Source organism: Chaetodon auriga, chromosome 14 (genome assembly GCF_051107435.1).
Source record: "Chaetodon auriga isolate fChaAug3 chromosome 14, fChaAug3.hap1, whole genome shotgun sequence".
NCBI lineage: Eukaryota > Metazoa > Chordata > Actinopteri > Chaetodontiformes > Chaetodontidae > Chaetodon > Chaetodon auriga.
Window position 1 is genome coordinate 2,967,975 of NC_135087.1, and position 18,352 is coordinate 2,986,326.

Below are 18,352 nucleotides of genomic sequence, written 5' to 3' on the forward strand. Positions count from 1 at the left end.
CGAAAGCATCCGTACGCTGGAAGAATTTCCTTGTCTTTTTATTTCCTTCAGGATTAGCTGAAGTTGAAGGCAGCTTAATGCCTCCAAAACACGCCTGCATCCACTCACAGAGGCTCAGCTCAGTCAAACTGCACATTTGCATTTCAGCGACAAGGCGTCATGGCGGCTGACCTTCTGCGAGGCGAGGTACTCCATGCCTCGGGCAACCTGGTAGGCGCAGGACACCAGGTCTTTGAAGGTGAGCTGCTCGTCGGGGATTTTACAGGTGTCGAAGGAGTAGTCCATGCCCGGCGGCCGCCGCGCCCGCAGGTACTCCCTCAGGTTGCCTTTAGAAGCGTATTCCACCAGGACGTACAGAGGACCTGCATGCAACACAGAGCGCAGAGTCACTTCCTGAACATGGCTGATTATTGTGCTTATCGTCCCGTCTGCAAAGCCCCGCGGCCTCACCGTCCTGCGTGCACGCTCCGAGCAGGTTGATAATGTTTTTGTGTTTTCCGATCATCTTCATCATCTCCATCTCCGACACCAGGTCCGACAAATCTTTATCTGTGGCGTCATCTAAAGAGAATGAAGGCAGATCAGAACACACGATGAATGACACTGTGGTGGACAGCTAGCGCCAAAATACACAGAATCAGGAGAAGAGGAAGAAGAAGAGACACTTCAGTTTGAGCATATGGGAGACGAGAGACTGCTGAGGACTGCTGATTTCCTGCAGGTAATCACAGAAACGTGCGCTTTAATTCCTGCAGGGCAACAACAATCACTAACTAACTAACCTTTTAACATTTTCACAGCTACGGTGAGCGGCTTGTTGGGCTTCTCCTTATCGATGCCGACGGCCTCGGCCATCACCACCTGACCGAAGCAGCCCTCGCCCAGAGGTTTACCCAGAGTGAGCCTGAAACAGAAGGAAAACAGTCAGCGCTCGGATTCTGACCACGAGCAGCGTTTGGGTTTTTAATTTCTCTCTGCAGCTCTGAACGAGACTGATTTGACTGCCAAGTACAATAAGTGTGAGGACGGCATCACGGTGACCTTGATGTATCGACGGCTCACATGTTTTCACAGCACATAACGAGGCAAAGGCGACAGCACGGTATCTGTCAATTCTGAAATATGCTGCTTGGCAGCGTGAAAGAAGCCACCGACCGCCATGTTTTCTTTCTGAAAGGAATTTAAACGGCAGTGATGAATGTAGATCCGTGCAGCTACTTTTCAGTCTCTCACCGTGTTCGAGGAAACTCCCATTTGGGGTCGGAGGGCAGCTCCAGCTCCGAGACGTTGGCGAGCATCGGTCCGTCGCTGGATGACAGGCGGGCGATCCTGACCAATGGCGTGTTGGAGTTCATGGAGGAGTTGGAATCCAAGGACACCTGCTTGGGTGCAAAAACAAACTGTTATAGTCTCTGAAAAAGGCGAGATGATGTGTGTTTAAACAAGGAGACAGACGGAGGAGAGAAACTGGACCTTTGACCCGACTGAGAACATCTACCTCCTCATCTCACCTCACTGCCGGATGAATTTTTCATCTGTTTAAAGTCTCATTGATTTTAAATGTCAAGGCGAATAACCCAGCAGCTGAAACTGGAAACATCATTAAAACAAATATTTGTCAGATGCTGAAAAATGTTAAAGCTCTGACTGTAAACTGTGAGGGAAACTCCAGAGACGAACATCTTGAAAAACAATTTAAAACAGCCACTGGTTAACCTTGGCCTGAACTTCTCGGAGTATAAATGAGTGAAGAACTTGTCAGGATTGAATGCTTTCTGACTGCAAACATCACACGTCTCGGGGGCCAACGTCAGAGCTCTTTCAGCAGCTCAGGGTTTCTCTGAAAAACGGCCCGACTTCTGACACCGGCGGTGACTTTTACAAACAGCTGGCCTGTGGCTGCGCACAGGAGGAAGCAGGCAGTAACAAAGACAAATGGAGGAGGATGCAGAGGTGGGCGAGCGCGTGCCGAGGCGGGATGGACATCTCGATCCATCAGCGAGCTCCATTCCCAGACCGGCGGTCCTGCCGCCGAGCCCGGGGGCTCGACGACCTCCCGCCATTTATCTGAGCGCCGGGGCGAGCTGATGGCTGCCGCCCTGCTTTTGATGAATCTGTTTGTGTCACAGTCTGCCAGCTCGGCCCCTTCAGGTGGGGTCCAGAAACAAACATGTCCACTTACCAGAGTCCCTCCCCAAGTTCTCCACTGAGGGAAAATGAGAAAAAGGCTGTGGAGCTTAAAAAAAAACAGCCCCGACCACAATTTCAGAGGCATGAAAAGTAATATCTGATAGAACATGCCAGAGGTTTATGGGAGATTTACTCAGAGTTATGAAAAAGAAAGGAGAGAACCAGGAGATTAGCTTTACAAAAACTAAGCAAAGATTACAGAAAAATGCAATAAGATCTTCCCCTGCATTACCTTATAAGAGCATTTATATGAAGGTAGCAGAATAGAACAGATTTAGAAGCTACAATTAGAGCATCTCTCAAAAAGACGAGGTTTATACCTGAAACAGCCTTACAAGAAGCTTTTATGTAACAAGGCCTAATTCAAAAAACACATCACTTTCCAGCCTTTCCAGCTAAATCCTGACGTCGGCTTTAAAAAGTCATGTGTTTGTTTTCCAAGAACTGAATTACGACTTTCGAGTCATAGTTTTCTTTTCTAAAAATGCATCTTTTTTGCATTTTGAGGAGCACAACCCTTCAATTATGAAGCTGGAAAGCTGGAGCTCGCTCAGAACAACCACGCAGCGGTTGTCCTGCACGCAGCGGGAGTCCGGCGGGGTGGGGCGGGACGGATAATGATAAACTCATCTGCATTTTAAACATGCAGATGGTCTCTGCGTCCACGGTGCAATCACGACACGCAGGACTGGATCTGGATCACCAACATTACAAGAGACCAGCAGAACGTGAGCCTGCCTGAGTTTTCTGGGGATTATAGAAGACAGAGAAGAAGAAAAGAAATAGAAGCTCAGGAGCTCAGATAGAGTGTTTTGATGGGAGTAAAGCAGTGAATAGAGGAGGAGACGAGGGTGAGGGCAAACTAATTAGTGTGGAGAGGGAAAGCCGGCAGAAGGAGAGGAGCTCTGGCCTCGTCTTCAGAGAGCCTTTTCCCCTCTTGGACATTCTCATTGCTCTTTTGACTCAGACTTGTCCTTCTCGAGCAGCTGATGGATGTTGACTCAACATTTTGTCCTGCAGGCTGGAGAGCATAACCTCCCGAACACTCTTTCAAAGCCAGTGTTTTCCTAAAAACATCATTCCTACCTCTTAAAGTATCCCTCAGACCACAAGTTAAACTGCTTTCTTTATCAGACACACTTTATCTGACATCTTCAGATACAGAACCCTCACATGTGGATTTATAGCAAATTAAAACCAACGACTCAAGAAATGTTTGTCCTCCACGTTTGCAGGTCTGTTCTAAACCTCCAGGTGGAAACACAACCTTCCCAACTGTCTCATGTTGGAGTTACGCAACACTCGAGGATTTTCAACCTGCGAAAACGTCCTTAGAGGAATAGTTTGACATTTTGCTTATTTGCTTTCTTGTTATCTGTCTGGAGCCAGAAACAGTTAGCTTAGCTTAGCATAACGACAGAAAGCTGGGGGAAACAGCTAGCTTGGCTCTGTCCAAAGGTAAGACCTAAACTTTTCTACACTTTGGTTGTTCTAAATGAATTAGTGAGATTTAGAGAGGCTAGCTGTTTCCCCCTGTTTCCAGTCTTTGTGCTAAGCTAACTACCTCTTGGCTTCATTTTTGCCTTCTCATCTAATGCTCAGCAAGGAAGCTAATGAGCATATTTGTGCAAAACTTTTCCTGTAATCCTTGAGACTGATCCCATCCTGGTCTGCATTCTGTTTGAACTTTGACTGAGGCCCGTCGCGCATGAGGCACGATGACCTGAAGAGCTCTGCAGACGGCAGGCGGTGGCGATGCAGCTGCTCCACTTTATGTTTCTCTCCAAACAGTTGAGGGGCGAGTGTGCGTTACACAGGGAGTGAAATCTAAAACTAACACTGACAGTCACAGGAGGGCATAAATATCCCTGAGCTGAATCTGCTCCAAGATAAATGTGAACACATGTCACCAGTGTGATGCCTTCCAGCGTCTGCACAGCGTCATCAGAACAGCAGGACGGAGACAGATCCACGACCGACAGACGCACAATAACCGTCTCTATTTGTTTATAATCTGAGCTGGCGTGAGTCTTATCCTGCGTGCAGCTCTTCATTGAAAGTTATAGAAGCAGAAAAGACAGATATTGCATATACAAACCCTTCTGCAGGTTTCTTATTGTGGCGCTGATGCAGACAAATTACACTGTTTTTCCATGACTCTCCATTACTAATTCTCGGTGCTTCCTTGAGTTAATAATGTGGCTCCTTCCTCGACTGTTGAGGTTTTTCAGAAGAATTTTGCTGCAATTCAGTACAAGGAAAAAACTGCTGAAAACAGCTTCTAGTGTAATGAACGTGTTGCACAAGTTCCTGATATGACTTGATTTGTCAAGTCTGGATGTCTAGACTGCACCCTGGAAATTAAAAGGTTTTCCAGGAATTCAAGGACTCGCAGAAACCTGTAATGTTTCTAAACATCTTGATAGGTTTGCTGAAATGCTGGTGAATTGAAAACAGCTTTTTGTGACACAGTTTAGTGGGAAAAAGGCCCCATTGTTACATACTTTCAACCACAACATGTTGGACCAATGCTGTTTAAACAGTATGTATGCTAACAGCTAAGCTAACAGACGGGAGAGAGAAAAAGAGGGAAAAGTGTTTATACGAATCTTGTATCTACTTTCTGTTACCTGTCTCTTGAGGGGGAACTTTGACAGTTTTTGCACGGGCGGCGTGGGCAGCGTCTTCTGCGTGGTCATCCTCATGCGGCAAAGCACGACGATGACCACGGCGAGGATGAAGAGCACACAGCCCGTCACGTAGATGAGGATGTCGGCGTAGTAGTCCTCCTTCTCTGGGTTCACTGCTTTAGGAGGAGGTCACAAATGTGGCACGTCAGTCAAAATGCACACATCGAGTGAGGTGACAACATCATCATCATCATCATTTTTATACAAACTCTTAATAATTAAGCAATGTTGCTTTGCTCAGCAGCACTCAAACAGATTCTTTGAAGCAGTTTTCTATGTAATAACATCTATAAATCAAAACATAAACAGTTCGGTGCGTAGTTTTATCCTGCAGCAGGTAATTGCACCTGTGATATGCTTCTCCCCAGGGAGGTAATTATTGTGTTGAACACCTAACACAGAAACGTCTTTAAATTGCCTCGTAGCCTTGAGACATTTAAACAGACGAGCTGCTCTGATTAAAAAGTGCCTTTCAGTGGAGGCTGGATTGCATGTTGGGTTCGCCCAATTAAAGGGGCGATGACACAGTCGCAGCGCCCTTAAAAGGCACTAACAAGCGACAATCTGCAATAATTAGCTTTGAACATTAACGTCAAAGGTTGTGCTACCGAGCAAAACATGAAACTGTCAAGAAAAAGCACAGCGGCAGTCAGAGCCTGTAACATCTGAGGTGAAGAAACGGACGACGAAGCCCCACAGAAAGAAGAGGAATATACCTGGAAGCACCGTCAGCCAGGCAGAGTGGTAAGCATAGCCGATAGAGTTCCCTGCCAGGCAAGTGTACTCGCCCGCATCCTCAAAAGACACATTGGTCAAGAAGAGAACCTCTAGCTCCTTATCTGTAGTGTTAATACCGGCCGTCTGTGGAGGATGAGAGGGGGATAAGATGGAGGAGGGAGGAAAGAGAGAGGGGAGAGATATCGTGAGCCCAAAGCTTCTTAGAGGAAACACCAAATACACCCTGGAGGAAAGGACAGGAGCGAGGATCTGAAGGAGTCAGCACTGCTGATTTCTCCTGCTGACGGCGCCGCCACCAAAACCTGAAAACACCCAAGCTGCAGTTTGCTGGTTCAATCTAAAACCACAACCCAGAGACCTTTCACACTGCAAAAAAATCTCCTCTAATCGAGTAGTTTTACTGTGAGGACATCCTTACACTCTTACAACAAGTGAAAAAGAATATTTTAACCAGCTTCCAATCAAGTTCATTTCGTTTTTCTTTCTTTAGTATGTCACTCCTGTAGAGCTGCATTAAAAACAGGCTGCAAAGTCCAATTAGTTACTTGATAAGATGTGAGTTTTTTGCAGTGCTGCTTTCTCTCAGTTGCAGCTTCGACACAAGTTTAAATTAAACCAGCAGAAGGTTTACCTGACGCCAAAGCAAAGCAGATCCCTTCACCGCAGGCAGCGTCCACTCAAATGTGGACGAAAAACAAAGTTTGTTTATTTTCAGACCTCTTGTCATTGTTATCTTTGAGTTTTGAGCGTGCACTTTAGCATGTTGTTGTATATTCGACACTTTTTGGGGTTTGTTGTCTTGTAGGGGCGCCTCAGGGATGTACTCTGGGTCCCTTGCTTTTTTAAAATAAATTCAAACCTGGATGGTTTATAAAGACCTTTTATCACTGACAGACTCCAAATGGATATTCATGGTTACATATAAACGTATAAACCGTGAAATTACTCAAAAGAAAAAAAAAAAATCACTTGTGGCTTTTCCCCTTTGACTAATGGCTGGTGTGATGACCGGTGGGGGAGTCCATTTCAAACCCACTGTCTGATGTGGCTTGGCAGCGGGTGGGGTGGGGGACTCTGGTTCCCCAGGCCTCAGTAATGAACAGTGACATCCAGACCCAGTCATGAATCAGAGTCCTGCTGCATGATTTCATATAAAAGCACATTAATACAGCTGGAGAATGCACTCACGGGGAAATCGATACCGCTCGGTGAGCGTGTGGGATGCTTTGGTCGGTGGGGGGTTTTAAATGTGTGTGTGTGTGTGTGTGTGTGTGTGCAGAGGTGGTTTGTGGGAACGCGAGGGCAAAGCTTTTGAAGTTATTGCAGTAATTAAAGGTGTGATATTGTGTTTGTTATTGATCGGGAAGGAAGACAAAGTGGCGCTGGCTGTTCAAATGGATGATAGCTACTAGCTAACAGAATGTGAGCATTTAAACTGTATGTGTGTGTGTGTGTGTCCTATTAGCGAGCCAGTGAGCCAATCAAACCCACAACCAAGAGGAGCCCCGCAGAGAGGAGGAGACGCAGCAGAGGATCAAACGTGGAGAAGGCGGCTGTTGCTCGGAGCTCAGGATTTACCTGCTTTGAGTACCTTAAGCCAGAAAGCGTTTTCCGACTTGCCTACAAAGTTCGAGGCGCGACACCAGTACTTCCCTTCGTCTTTCTCTGTCACGTTGGACAGTGTCAACTTACAGTGGGCCTCGGTTTGTGTACTGACAACACTCTGCAGAGGGAAAACCGAGAGGCACAGTGAGGCCTTTACAGCGAAGTCCTGCAAGAACACATGTGCAAACCTGTAGAACACACACACACACACACACACACACACACGCAAACATACACACACACACACGCAAACATGCTGCAAGCAGGAGATACATACAGAATATTCTCATCAAAGCCAAATGTGTTTCCCTGAATATCAAACAGTTCCATTAAGTATAACACAAATGCTGAACTTCTCTTCTTACTTTTACATGTTGTAGGCCGACAGGAAGATGTTGATTTACACAGAAACCTTGACACACACACACACACACACACACACACACACACGCGCATGCAAACACACTGCAAGCAGCACTTTCTTTTTTTATGCTTTTATTACACTTCATTCCAAAAGGGGAGATAATGTGTACTGATAGTTAGCATTTAATGCATTTTGTTGCTGCAAATTCAAGTGAAAACACTTCAGATATGAGCTTTCTTTTTGCCTGAAATGAGCAAACTTGTGATTTTCACTTAATATTTGTTGGTCAAAGGTGATATTTCATTCTCATGTAACCCAAACAAGCGTGTTTCAAAGAATAAATGAACGAATGAATGATGAACTTTTTCTTGTAACTTTCTACTTTTACATACTGTCACAGGAACATGTTAATTTACATGGAAACACACACACACACACACACACACACACACACACACACACACACACACACTGCAGAAGCACGATGAAGCAGGCTGTGTGTCTGAAAAGCATTAAACCTGTGAGATCACAAACACACACACACACACACACATCGTACAGTGCACAGTAACACAAGCTGTCTATTGGTAGATTAAAGGCGTTACAGTGTGTCAATCTCCCCGAAGTGTGTGCGCGGCGTGCATAAACACACACCGCGCTCGCTCACACACACGCAGCTTGCGACGGGCTCTCCGGCGCAGAAACTGCAGATGAATAATTAAACGGGCAAAGCACATAAAGGAGAAAACATATCATGTTTTATGGCTGCTTAATGAACATCCAGGGCTCGGCTCCAGACGCCTCCCCCTCCCTCCCTCCCTCCCTCCCCACGCCGGGGCGAGTCGCTCATCGTTAACTCTTTTTCCAGCCATCAAAAGAGCGATTCAGGCAAAAAAAAAAAGAAAATATCTTGCATGACCCCCTCCTCCCACCCACAGCTGTATTTAACTCCTGCAGTAGATGCCACACATGAGATGTCACAGAGAGTGTGAATGAACTGTGGTGGGCCGGAGAGAGAGGCACACACACATCTCTGTAAATACTGTTTCAATTATGTGGTAGTCGAAAATAGAGCGTGGAGCCGCGGTCTGGGCTGACAGGCTCGCTCTCCCCCCTCTCTCTTTCTTTTGGCCTGTCTTTCTCCTCCTCTTTCTCTCTGTCTCTCCCTCCTTCATCTCCCCATCCTGCTCCTTTTTCTCTCACCGTGTCACCTCCTCCTCCTCCTCCTCCTCCTCTCTTTCCCTCCCCTTTCAGGCATCCACCTCCTTTCTTAAAGCTCATGTTTGAGTCCCCTAAAAGTCGTGAGCAATCGGATCTAGAAACACTCCTGAATCCCGTCCAACGAGTCTGAACCCACCGCTGCAGCATTACTGTGGAGGCCACAGCACGCAGAGGATTAAGTAAACAGAGATGTTCGACGTACATCTTGTTCTGAGCTCTTGGAACACCAATAAATTTGTCATTTAATTATCACTTCTCATGCACAAAGAAAATAAAGTTTAATGGCTGTTTCAGGCAGTTTAATAAATCACAAAATACTTTGAATGAGGCCATTTTAAATAGTTAGGAACAGTTCAGCGTTTAATTAGTGAGCTGTAGCGGTGCTGGAAGGTGTGTTTTATTGCTGTTCTGCAGAGCCAGGCTGGCTGTTTCCTCCTGTTTCCAGCCTTTATGCTAAGCTAAGCTAACCAGCTGTAGCTCCATATTCACTGCTCAGAGACTGGTGTCAATCCCCTCATCGAACCCTTGGCAAGAAAGGTGATTCAAACTATTCCTTGAAGTTGTTCTTCTATCTTTATTATTACATTCTGTTCATATTTCCGTGTTTTCACTGACTTCTGTAACCTTGCAACAGGAAGCTAAAGCACAATAATCATCAGCCTAGTTTCACGCCAACACTTCACAGTCTATTTTCATCTAATAAACGATTTTCATAATGATTAGAAAACTTGTGAGAAGCCGGGGCGATGAGCGTCCCTCGCCAAGATTATTAATTAAGGCGTCAGCAGCAAAATGATCCATCATTGATGCAGCAGGTTGCAGGAGAGAGAGCCGCAGGACGCTCCTCCACCTCCACATCATTATTTTTCAACTCGCTGATGAATAACGTAAAGCCTCCACTCCGTCACTTCGGTGCTACAGATTCCTCGTCTGTCTCCCGTCTTCCTTCCTTCTCTCTTTCTGAACTGAACCTCGTATTCCTTTCTTTCTTCGCCTTCCTGCCTCTCTCACCCCTCCTCCAACTCGCTCTCTCTCGCCCTCCATCTTTACCCACCGCTCTGTCACACTCTCTCTCCCTGCTGACTTTGCCCTTCCTTATGTTCCTCCACTCATTTTTTCCATGGCTTTTTTGGGTGCCTCTTCCCTCTTTCCTCTCTCCTCCTCCTCCTCCTCCTCCTCAAACCACGCGACGCAGCACATCTGACGGCAGCGGCGGTTAGCAGAGCCCGTCTCTCTCCCTGCGTTGCCGCCACCACGGCAGTTAACTTAGTCCAAACCAGATGTTTGTTTTATTCCCTCGCTCTCTCTAGAGGCAGAAAAAAGAAGAGGGAGAGGCCAGAGAAGAAAGCAAAAGGCCTTCTTGGGTTTTTCAATGGGAGTCTTCCTCTCTTGACTCCACATAAAAAAAAAAAACAGGCCTCATAGCGGGTTCAGGGTGTTGTCCTGCCTGCTGAGGAATGCTTTCTACTCCATTCTTTAACACCAGCGCTTTCTGGGGAGGCGATGACACCTCCGGAGTTGTTCTTTAACGAGCCCTACGACCATCTGACGCCTTCCCCGACCGCGTTTATTTAACCTTTATTTCAGCAGGGATTGAGAAATGCTCGTTAAAGAGCTGTAAGATGCAGCATCGGAGCAGCCAGAGAGGCTGCAGACCAAACACGGAACACCAAAAAAGGAAAAGGAAAAGGAACACCTGGAGATCCAGGTAGACACACGGGCCAATCAGCAACAAGGCGCATCATTGATTTCACTATCTGTGCAGCAGATGTGACCTTTAAGGTGGAGTTCTGCTTTTGTCAGCGTGCTACATCCTCATATATTTCAGTTTTCGTTTTGTCTTCTGGCATTTTGCGTCCTCTGTCTGCCCTTTGTCTAATCGCTCAGTGAAACTCCTGATGTTTGCTGTTTGTTATTATTTGTCTGAAAATTCAATAAGCAAAGTTCAGGGGAAATTGTGCACATCAGGGCTGTCCTGTACTGTACAGTTTATAGAAATTATTAAAACAATAAGATTCATAACGTCGGTAATTTGAGAGATTTTGATCATGTGCAGCCTTTTAACCAAATCATCAGTGCAACTCTTCCCATTATCAGTCTACACCACAAACAACACGATTACTTCAGGTGAATATCACACAGATATATGCATCTATTGTTGAGGTTGTGCTATAACAATCAACTCTAAACTGAACTACAGTGGATGCTTAATTGGAACACCTCGAAGGAAAAACAAAAATCCGCCTTCACTCCACCTTCGCCAGCTCGGCTCAACACCACATTTAAGAGCAAACACGTCCTGAAGTTCAAACTGCTGCAGAGCAGCTGTCACACATGAGAACAGAAACCTAAACTGTGATTCACACCGACATGATTTGGTTAATGAGCGGACGTTTCTGCGTGCTGCAGTGTGTCGGAGAGTGCAGGTGAAGCTTTTCTTTCGTGGAGCTGCGGTGATGGAGGAATGAGCTCGTCAATTATACGCTGCAGTGAAAAGAGCCCGCGGGCCCTGCAGACCCACCTACTGTAAAAACTCATTAAACAAGACATTTAGGAGGAATTAATTATGAGTGAGATTATTGCAGGCGGAAATCTACCGCAGGTGAGACTCGGACTCATCAGAGCGGCGGGCTGCGGACCCACCTTCAGGATGTTGACGTAGGGGATGCCGTCGGGGCCGTAGCGGCTGCCGTTGACCTCGATGTGTTTCAGCCACTGGATGTGCGGCTGGGCGTCGCTGTAGACCTTACAGTGGAACTCCACGTCGCTGCCCAGCACCACCGTCTGATTGGCCGGCAGGCCCGCTTGGAGGATGGGCCGGTGTGGGGAACGCTCTGCGGGAGAAAGCGTGGAGTCATTAGCGCAAAGTCACGCACGGGAACGATGTGCTGCAGGAAATGCAGATGCGAGGTAGTCTCCGAAGCTCTCGGGGGTTTTGTTAATGCATTCGTTGTTTACAGAAGCAGAAGTGAAAGTAATCGTTGTTTACCGAGCACATCCAGCTGGTAGGTGTGGGTGATGGCGCCGTACTTGTTCTGCACCACACAGGTGTAGTTTCCACGGTCCGACGGCACGGCGCTCTCCATCACCAGACTCCACTGCTGGTGTCTCAACTGGAGGGAGGAAACAGGCGAAAGGGAGAAGGATACGTCATGACAGCACGTTTACTTATTTTCAGGAAGGAAGTCTCAAAAAAGTGACAAAAAAAACACCAAATCACAAACTGAATGCAACTTTGTCCGGAGAAAACCCTCCTCAGATCTCTTCCCTCACTCCCTCCTTGGATACCCTTTGGTTTTAAACATCACAGACGGGCCAGGACGGTAAACAGGAGTGTGCTGTGTGTTCACTGAGGCGCAAACCCCTTTGAACAAACATTTAAAACGGCAATCCAACTTTAACCTCCTTTCATGAACTGATGCAGAGCAGAAAAAGATCTCTTGACGTGGTGCAGACGTTGACGGGAAACAGGTCTGAGCGCCCACAGCGGTCAGATGAGGTGTCTGCTGCCGCCTTTGGATCATATTTTATAAGAAGTATTTTTACCCTGAACAAGACGACAAGTAGAAATATGATGGGACAAACTTAATAATCCTCCAGATGATTGATGACTGGTGACTAAACGGGTAAACAATGATGGCAAGAGTATTGAAAACAGAGCGCCACGAAGCCCCGAACGTTCGAGCAGCAATCACTGCAGCTCAGTGGAACAATGATATACAGTTCAGATTTATTTTCATAGGAGAGCTCACTTATGTTTCTTAAAAGAATTTCTTCAGAAAGCATATCTCTGCCCCTGCCTTCACTTCAGGCAGATTCTTTCTTTTTTTTTTTGCACCTCTGAAATTGGTTCCACTGTGCCAGTCAAAGGCAATCCATCCCCGGAGAGTCGAAGGGTAAATTCTGCGTAGTAACTCAAACCAGGTGCGTGTGGATGGCAGCAGCCGACAGATACTAACTCGACAGATTCAGAAGCTGCTCGGAGGCGGAGCGAGCGGCCCGGCACGGCGAGGCGAGAACAGAGAACCTGCTACGCATCGATTGGCAGAGTCTCCACGGGCCAAGAGGGACGACCTCCGCGGCTTAAGTGGAAACATGCGCCGCTGTGCGACAAGCGTGGCGCGAACACACCTCCGAGAGAGGTCAGAACTCCTGCAGACGGCAGCGAGCGTCGTCGACAAAGAGGCTTTTCAGGGTGGAACGCTTCACATCACCTGGGTCGGAAAATGTGGCGACCCGGAGAGTGTTTTCACAAACGATTAACCCCACGCGTTTAGGTGAGCGGCCAGCCAATCACAGGACGTATATATTTGTAGATACACACTCTTCTCCCTCTGTCTTACAGCACACACTCCTTCACTCCCTCTCTTGGAGGCGCATGCGGAAAATAATGGAACAGTGTAAATATTATGCCTGTGTGTGCTTTCTGCAGTTGCGTGGTAACGTAGACCAGGCAGCCCGCTCAGCGCTGGCAAACGCTTCTTCATCGCGGCCGGCTCCACCCCGTCTACCCCCCTCTCAGAGCCGAGGAGTCAAACTGAAGTCAATGGCTGCTCTCATGAGCAGATGAGTGACGCCTTCTGCTGCGGTCGCCGAGCCCAGAGAGGAGGGGGGAGGGAAAAACACGGCGACGCACGAGGAGGCGAGCTAAAAGGTGGTAAAACACGAGCTCAGAAGAGGCAAAGACCACCAACAGAAAGAGAACGAGGCTGGGATCAGCGTTATGGTCTTCATTTCATGACAAGTCTTCATTTCATTATAACCTACAGCCTTGAAGTACCTTCTAAGTGGCGGCTCGTTGCAGTACTTTGGAGTACTTTCAGTTCAAATGCAGACCTCACTTGTACTTTTGACCCTGCTCCGTTTATCTGACAGCGACTACTGTTCAGATTTTACACTCAGCTTCAGACCATAATGGCTGCTGTCAAGGAAAAAATCGAGCCTGTTGCCACTCTGAGACATAAATCGCAGCTTAGTTTCAGCTCAATAAAACACAAATGTTTGACACAATCTGTAGAGTGGCACATAATCCTTTGACCTAATCTGACAGCATGAAAAACCCCAAACTGGACATTTATAACCCGTCAGATTTTCATTTTATTTTAAATCTGTGTGTTGGATTATTTCACTATTCTGTAGTTTTTACGGACAAAAACAAAACTTCAAAATAAGTAATTTTTCCAGTAACTTTGGGTTGAATACTTGCTTACTTTTTATCTATTTTACAGCGAGACTATGCAACTTTTGAAATAGGACATAACACAAAAGCAGAATTAATGAGCAATTAAACACACTTTGACTCTAACTCTGCTACTGTTACACCATGTTTTAACATCAGCGGTTTAAATCTGGACTTGCCACCACGACTGTAGCAGCTTAACGTGTGCATAACTCTTACAGAAAGGCAATTCAAGTGCAACGCGCACTCACATTGAAAGGCTCAAAGTTAATAACTTGTGGTAATTATTAACTTTGAGTGACGTTCCAGCGTTAATTCCCCTCTGTCTTTCCCTTGGCACATTTAATTATTTTCTTCATCCATGCCACTTGCTTTTATTACCATGTTACACTGGCTAACCCCTGTTGAACCTGCAGCATTAGTCCCCAAACGTGATAATCCCATCCATTCCAATCACGCCAGATTCCAAACAGAATTAAATTATTAAGGAGCTTACGTTAGAGTCATACGAGGCTTTAAAGGTTTTAGGGCTTTGGCTGTGGACCTACAGAAGGGCACAAGCCATGGGAATGGACAGGGAGCTTTTACACTGCAAAAAGTGCCACTTAAACCGACACACAGAGTTTTTACATGGAGGAGAAAGAGAAGAGGAGTTGGTTAGGATTTGAATCGAATTCAGCCTTTTATGCATGAACTATCTAAAGACAAATAAAGTTTTCTGCCTTATTTAAGATATTTTTGCCTTCCTTGCAGAGCCTGCCATGGAAAACAGAGGAGTTACCTCACCCTGCTGGCAGATTCCTTCGCTTATTTCAGTCAAAACAAGAATTCACAGCTCGACCGCCAGCTCATAAAGATACAGACATTTTTTGCAGTGTAGCAGTTGTCTGAGAAAACACAGGAAGCTCTGCTCCCTTTATAGTCCAAACCCTCCGTCTTCACCTCACATAATGGCCCTGTCAGAACCAGCGGGGCCAGTTACCAGAATTTATGAGTGTGTCAGAGCGGACCAGTGGCCCGGATCTGCGCTACCGTCTAATTTGACCCACAGAGAAAGCGGAAACAGATAAAAGCAGTCCTAAGGGCTCGCTATTAAAGCTGGGGAAGTTTGTGGGTCTGTTGCCTGAGTTTGGCGCTTCATGCTGCTGCATCAACAAAGAGAAGGAAAGGGTAAAACTGGAAGTGTGAGAGCTGAAAGGAGCATAAATAAACAGGATAATCTGTCTTTGATAGCTGTGTGTGTTTGGGGAGAAACGTGGATGACCGTGTCAGGTCTAAAATTAAAAAGAGCCCAAAAATAACCTTGCAAAGTGTCGAAATTCCTCCGCAGCCTACAGAGACCCACAATCCAGGCTGCGTTAAAATCTGGATTGGAAAAACAAGGATTTAAAGTGCTTAAAGTCTTAAAAAGTAACAGTGGAGCCAGTTTAAGAGCAGCGCCTTGGAAAGCTGTCAAAACAGGGATTGAAAAATCAGTTAAGCGCCGAGCGACCTGGACGGAGCGAAACACAATAATTACATTGTCAACTTTTGTCTCGCTTGTGCCGCCGCGGTTTAGCATGAACACAATAAAATCCCCTCCACCATATGTGGCAGCACACAACAGCGTTGGCTTTGGCTGTCCAAGACTCAGGCCTGCTCAATAGGCCGGCGACACGCCCATCTCTCCCCACCTCCATCTGATGGCTCAATAGAGAGGTGAACTTTGACCTTTAGGCCCTGCCCCTCCAGAGCGGAGCGCCACAGTTGTCTGGGAAGGCGCACAATGCTCTGGCATGTCGCCCTGCCTGAACTTTATTTTCCACGTTACAAATGAGCCGCACATCCTATTTACCGTTTCATTTAGTTTCAACAAACGTGCCGTTTCGTTCTCTCCGCTGCATTTCAATGGACCCACGAAGTGGCTGCAAGACAGAAGTGAACGTCAAAGAACCTCCAGTGTGCTCATGGGAGACAGTATACAGAGAAGACGTTCGTGTATAACTACAAAGGCCTGCAGGACGGGATAATGACTGCATTTGTCTGAATAATTGCACCACCAGCATTAACATTTTCCTACTGAAGTGGCTGATAGATGTTTTATTTTGCAGATACTAAAGCAGAGCAAACTTTCCTTCCATGTGAAAATTATCCAGACCATCATGAGACAACTGTCCTCTGAAAACCAGACTGATAACGTGCTGTTCAGTGGCTCTGAAACGCAGTGAGACCGTAACAGCTTCTAGGACATTTTAATGCCACAAAAAGTGCTTAAAATGTTAATATCTTAACAACATCTGCAAAGAAAATCAAGTTTTCTGTAGCTGTTGTCAGGCTAATATCTGATATACAATAAAATCAATGTTTTCTATCTTTTATGAGAATAAATAATCATTTCTGTGAGTCTATTTCTTTGTTTCATTCATCTTTTCTGCCCTGGCTGACATTAACACTAGACTGACTTCATAAAACAGGCTCGATGAAGCACATTTATCCTTGATTTAGGACACTGAAGCAACTTTCGTGTCCATTGAGAGACTTGCAAGATAAATAACTGGCGACAGTGTCCAAGTCCATCTCATCCAGTGCCATTTAATCTCATGTTCACTTTTAAAACAGCTGCTCGCATGAAGTGAACCTGATGAGACTCTATACGCGTCTTCATATTTTACAAAAACAGATGGAATTTCAGGCCTGTCGAGAAGATGAGATGGCTGTTAAAACTATGTCTTTAAGGAACAAAGGAGAACACGGAGCATCCTCAGAAAGGCCACTTTCAACCACTCCAGCGTGAAGACAGGAGGTATTTTTGTAGGCGGGTAATGGACCCTAATGGTCCCCTCAGTCAGTAACTTCCTCTCACACGAGTGCAGATCTGAAGACACTCAGCGTAAATGACAAACTTGCTGGTAGGCAGCGCTGAGTGGAGAGGAATGCATTGTGCCGATCAACACGGATCAGTTAGCAGCCCCGTCAGTTACAGCCGCCGACTCGAGAGGCGTGCGACAAATTCATCCCACCGCCCGTCCAAACCTTAAAAATCAGACACGGGCGCGATTCATTCAGCTGAAATTAACCACGGCTGTCAAATCAAAAATGACGGTGTCGTTTCAATATGGATGCGAGAGGAAGACAGCTTCACCTTGAGGACCCTGCCGGAGGAATAGAGTCTTTAGAAGGCCATTGTCAGGCTGTCAGGACCCGCCGTGCCCGCCCGCCCGACACCCATCTACCCCTCGCCCTGCAGGATGACCTCATCACAGGCAGATGTGAGGTGGGGTGATGAAGGCTGTGACACGGTCAAACTGAATGCACTGCAAAAAATGTCTGTCCGGACAACAGACACGCAGCAGTCCATTTAGTGACGAGTCAGTCTCTACTCACGACTTAAATACAGTCTGTGTTTTGAGTTTCCACAGTGTAATGATTTTTCTGAAAAATGACAAAATAGACAAAAGAGGCAAAAGAATCTATAGAAGGAATAAAGATGAAGAATGAAGAGTGCTCAGATGGTGTTTGACAGACAGGTGGTCTCTGGGAAATGCAAACAATGACCGTATGGCAGAAGGAAAAGTGTCGATCTGAAGGATAACTGTGTTAAAAATTAGGTGGCGGTATAATGGCATTAGGCACATCACTCAACTTAATTGCACATAATGTGACTTGATCTTCAGTGCAAACGTCTTTCAGGGCAAAACCAGCCATTGTGGACAGTTTTGAGTGATTTTTTGCAGCGTGCAGGGTGGCGGCGGCGGTGGGGTTCCTGGAGGTTTTGACTCCAGGATGAAGCTGTTACCCCTGACCCCTCTGAAGCTGGGCCGTGTCACTGGCTTGTCCGTCACCCGGCAGCCTGATTCTATAGAGGACGACCTCTGTGCTCACCTCCCTCGAGGCCAACAGTGGCCACATGGTGATCGGCTAACTGGATTTAAAACAGCTCCCGCACACGTCTCAATGACTGCCACCTTTAACACTACATCTCCATTAGATTAAATGGCTGTAAATGTGCTTAAAGACACTGCAGTTCTATCAAACACCTCCCCGTACCTGAATTTTCTGCCATTTCTCTTTTATATGATGATTCCTTGGTCACTGGTCAATATGATCAAGGAATTTAAACTAGCTGTAGAGCGGCTTGTTCCAGATAAGAGACGGCATCAGTTAAATCATGTACTGAATCATAATAAGGACAGAAATTATACGCAATTTGGCTGACGGGGATCCACAGAGGTCAGAGCCTGCAGGGATGGAGGGTGGTTAGAGAAACACGAGAAATGTCTTGATCACGCCTCTTAAGAACACCATTAGAACCAGAGCGAGTTTGATCACAGAGAAATCAGCCTCTGCAGGTACTTTAAAGATATAAAGTCTGCAAGTTGTACAAAG

At 46.3% G+C, this 18,352-nt stretch overlaps 1 protein-coding gene across 7 annotated transcripts in view; it reads right to left on the reverse strand.

The window, feature by feature from the left end:
• Positions 1 to 18,352, reverse strand: part of fgfr3 (fibroblast growth factor receptor 3) — a 70,387-nt gene that overhangs the window by 8,965 nt on the left and 43,070 nt on the right. For 2 of the 7 annotated variants that reach the window (XM_076748331.1, XM_076748326.1), the window contains exons 6-13: positions 11,798 to 11,921; positions 11,452 to 11,642; positions 5,597 to 5,741; positions 4,821 to 4,996; positions 1,234 to 1,382; positions 783 to 904; positions 451 to 561; positions 172 to 362 (exon numbers count right to left, since the gene is read on the reverse strand). In XM_076748331.1, the coding sequence (XP_076604446.1) occupies positions 172 to 362; positions 451 to 561; positions 783 to 904; positions 1,234 to 1,382; positions 4,821 to 4,996; positions 5,597 to 5,741; positions 11,452 to 11,642; positions 11,798 to 11,921 (1,209 nt within the window). Of the gene's footprint in view, positions 1 to 171; positions 363 to 450; positions 562 to 782; positions 905 to 1,233; positions 1,383 to 4,820; positions 4,997 to 5,596; positions 5,742 to 7,196; positions 7,342 to 11,451; positions 11,643 to 11,797; positions 11,922 to 18,352 lie in introns of all 7 variants that reach the window. The other 5 variants (XM_076748332.1, XM_076748327.1, XM_076748329.1 and 2 more) reach the window with 4 other exon arrangements.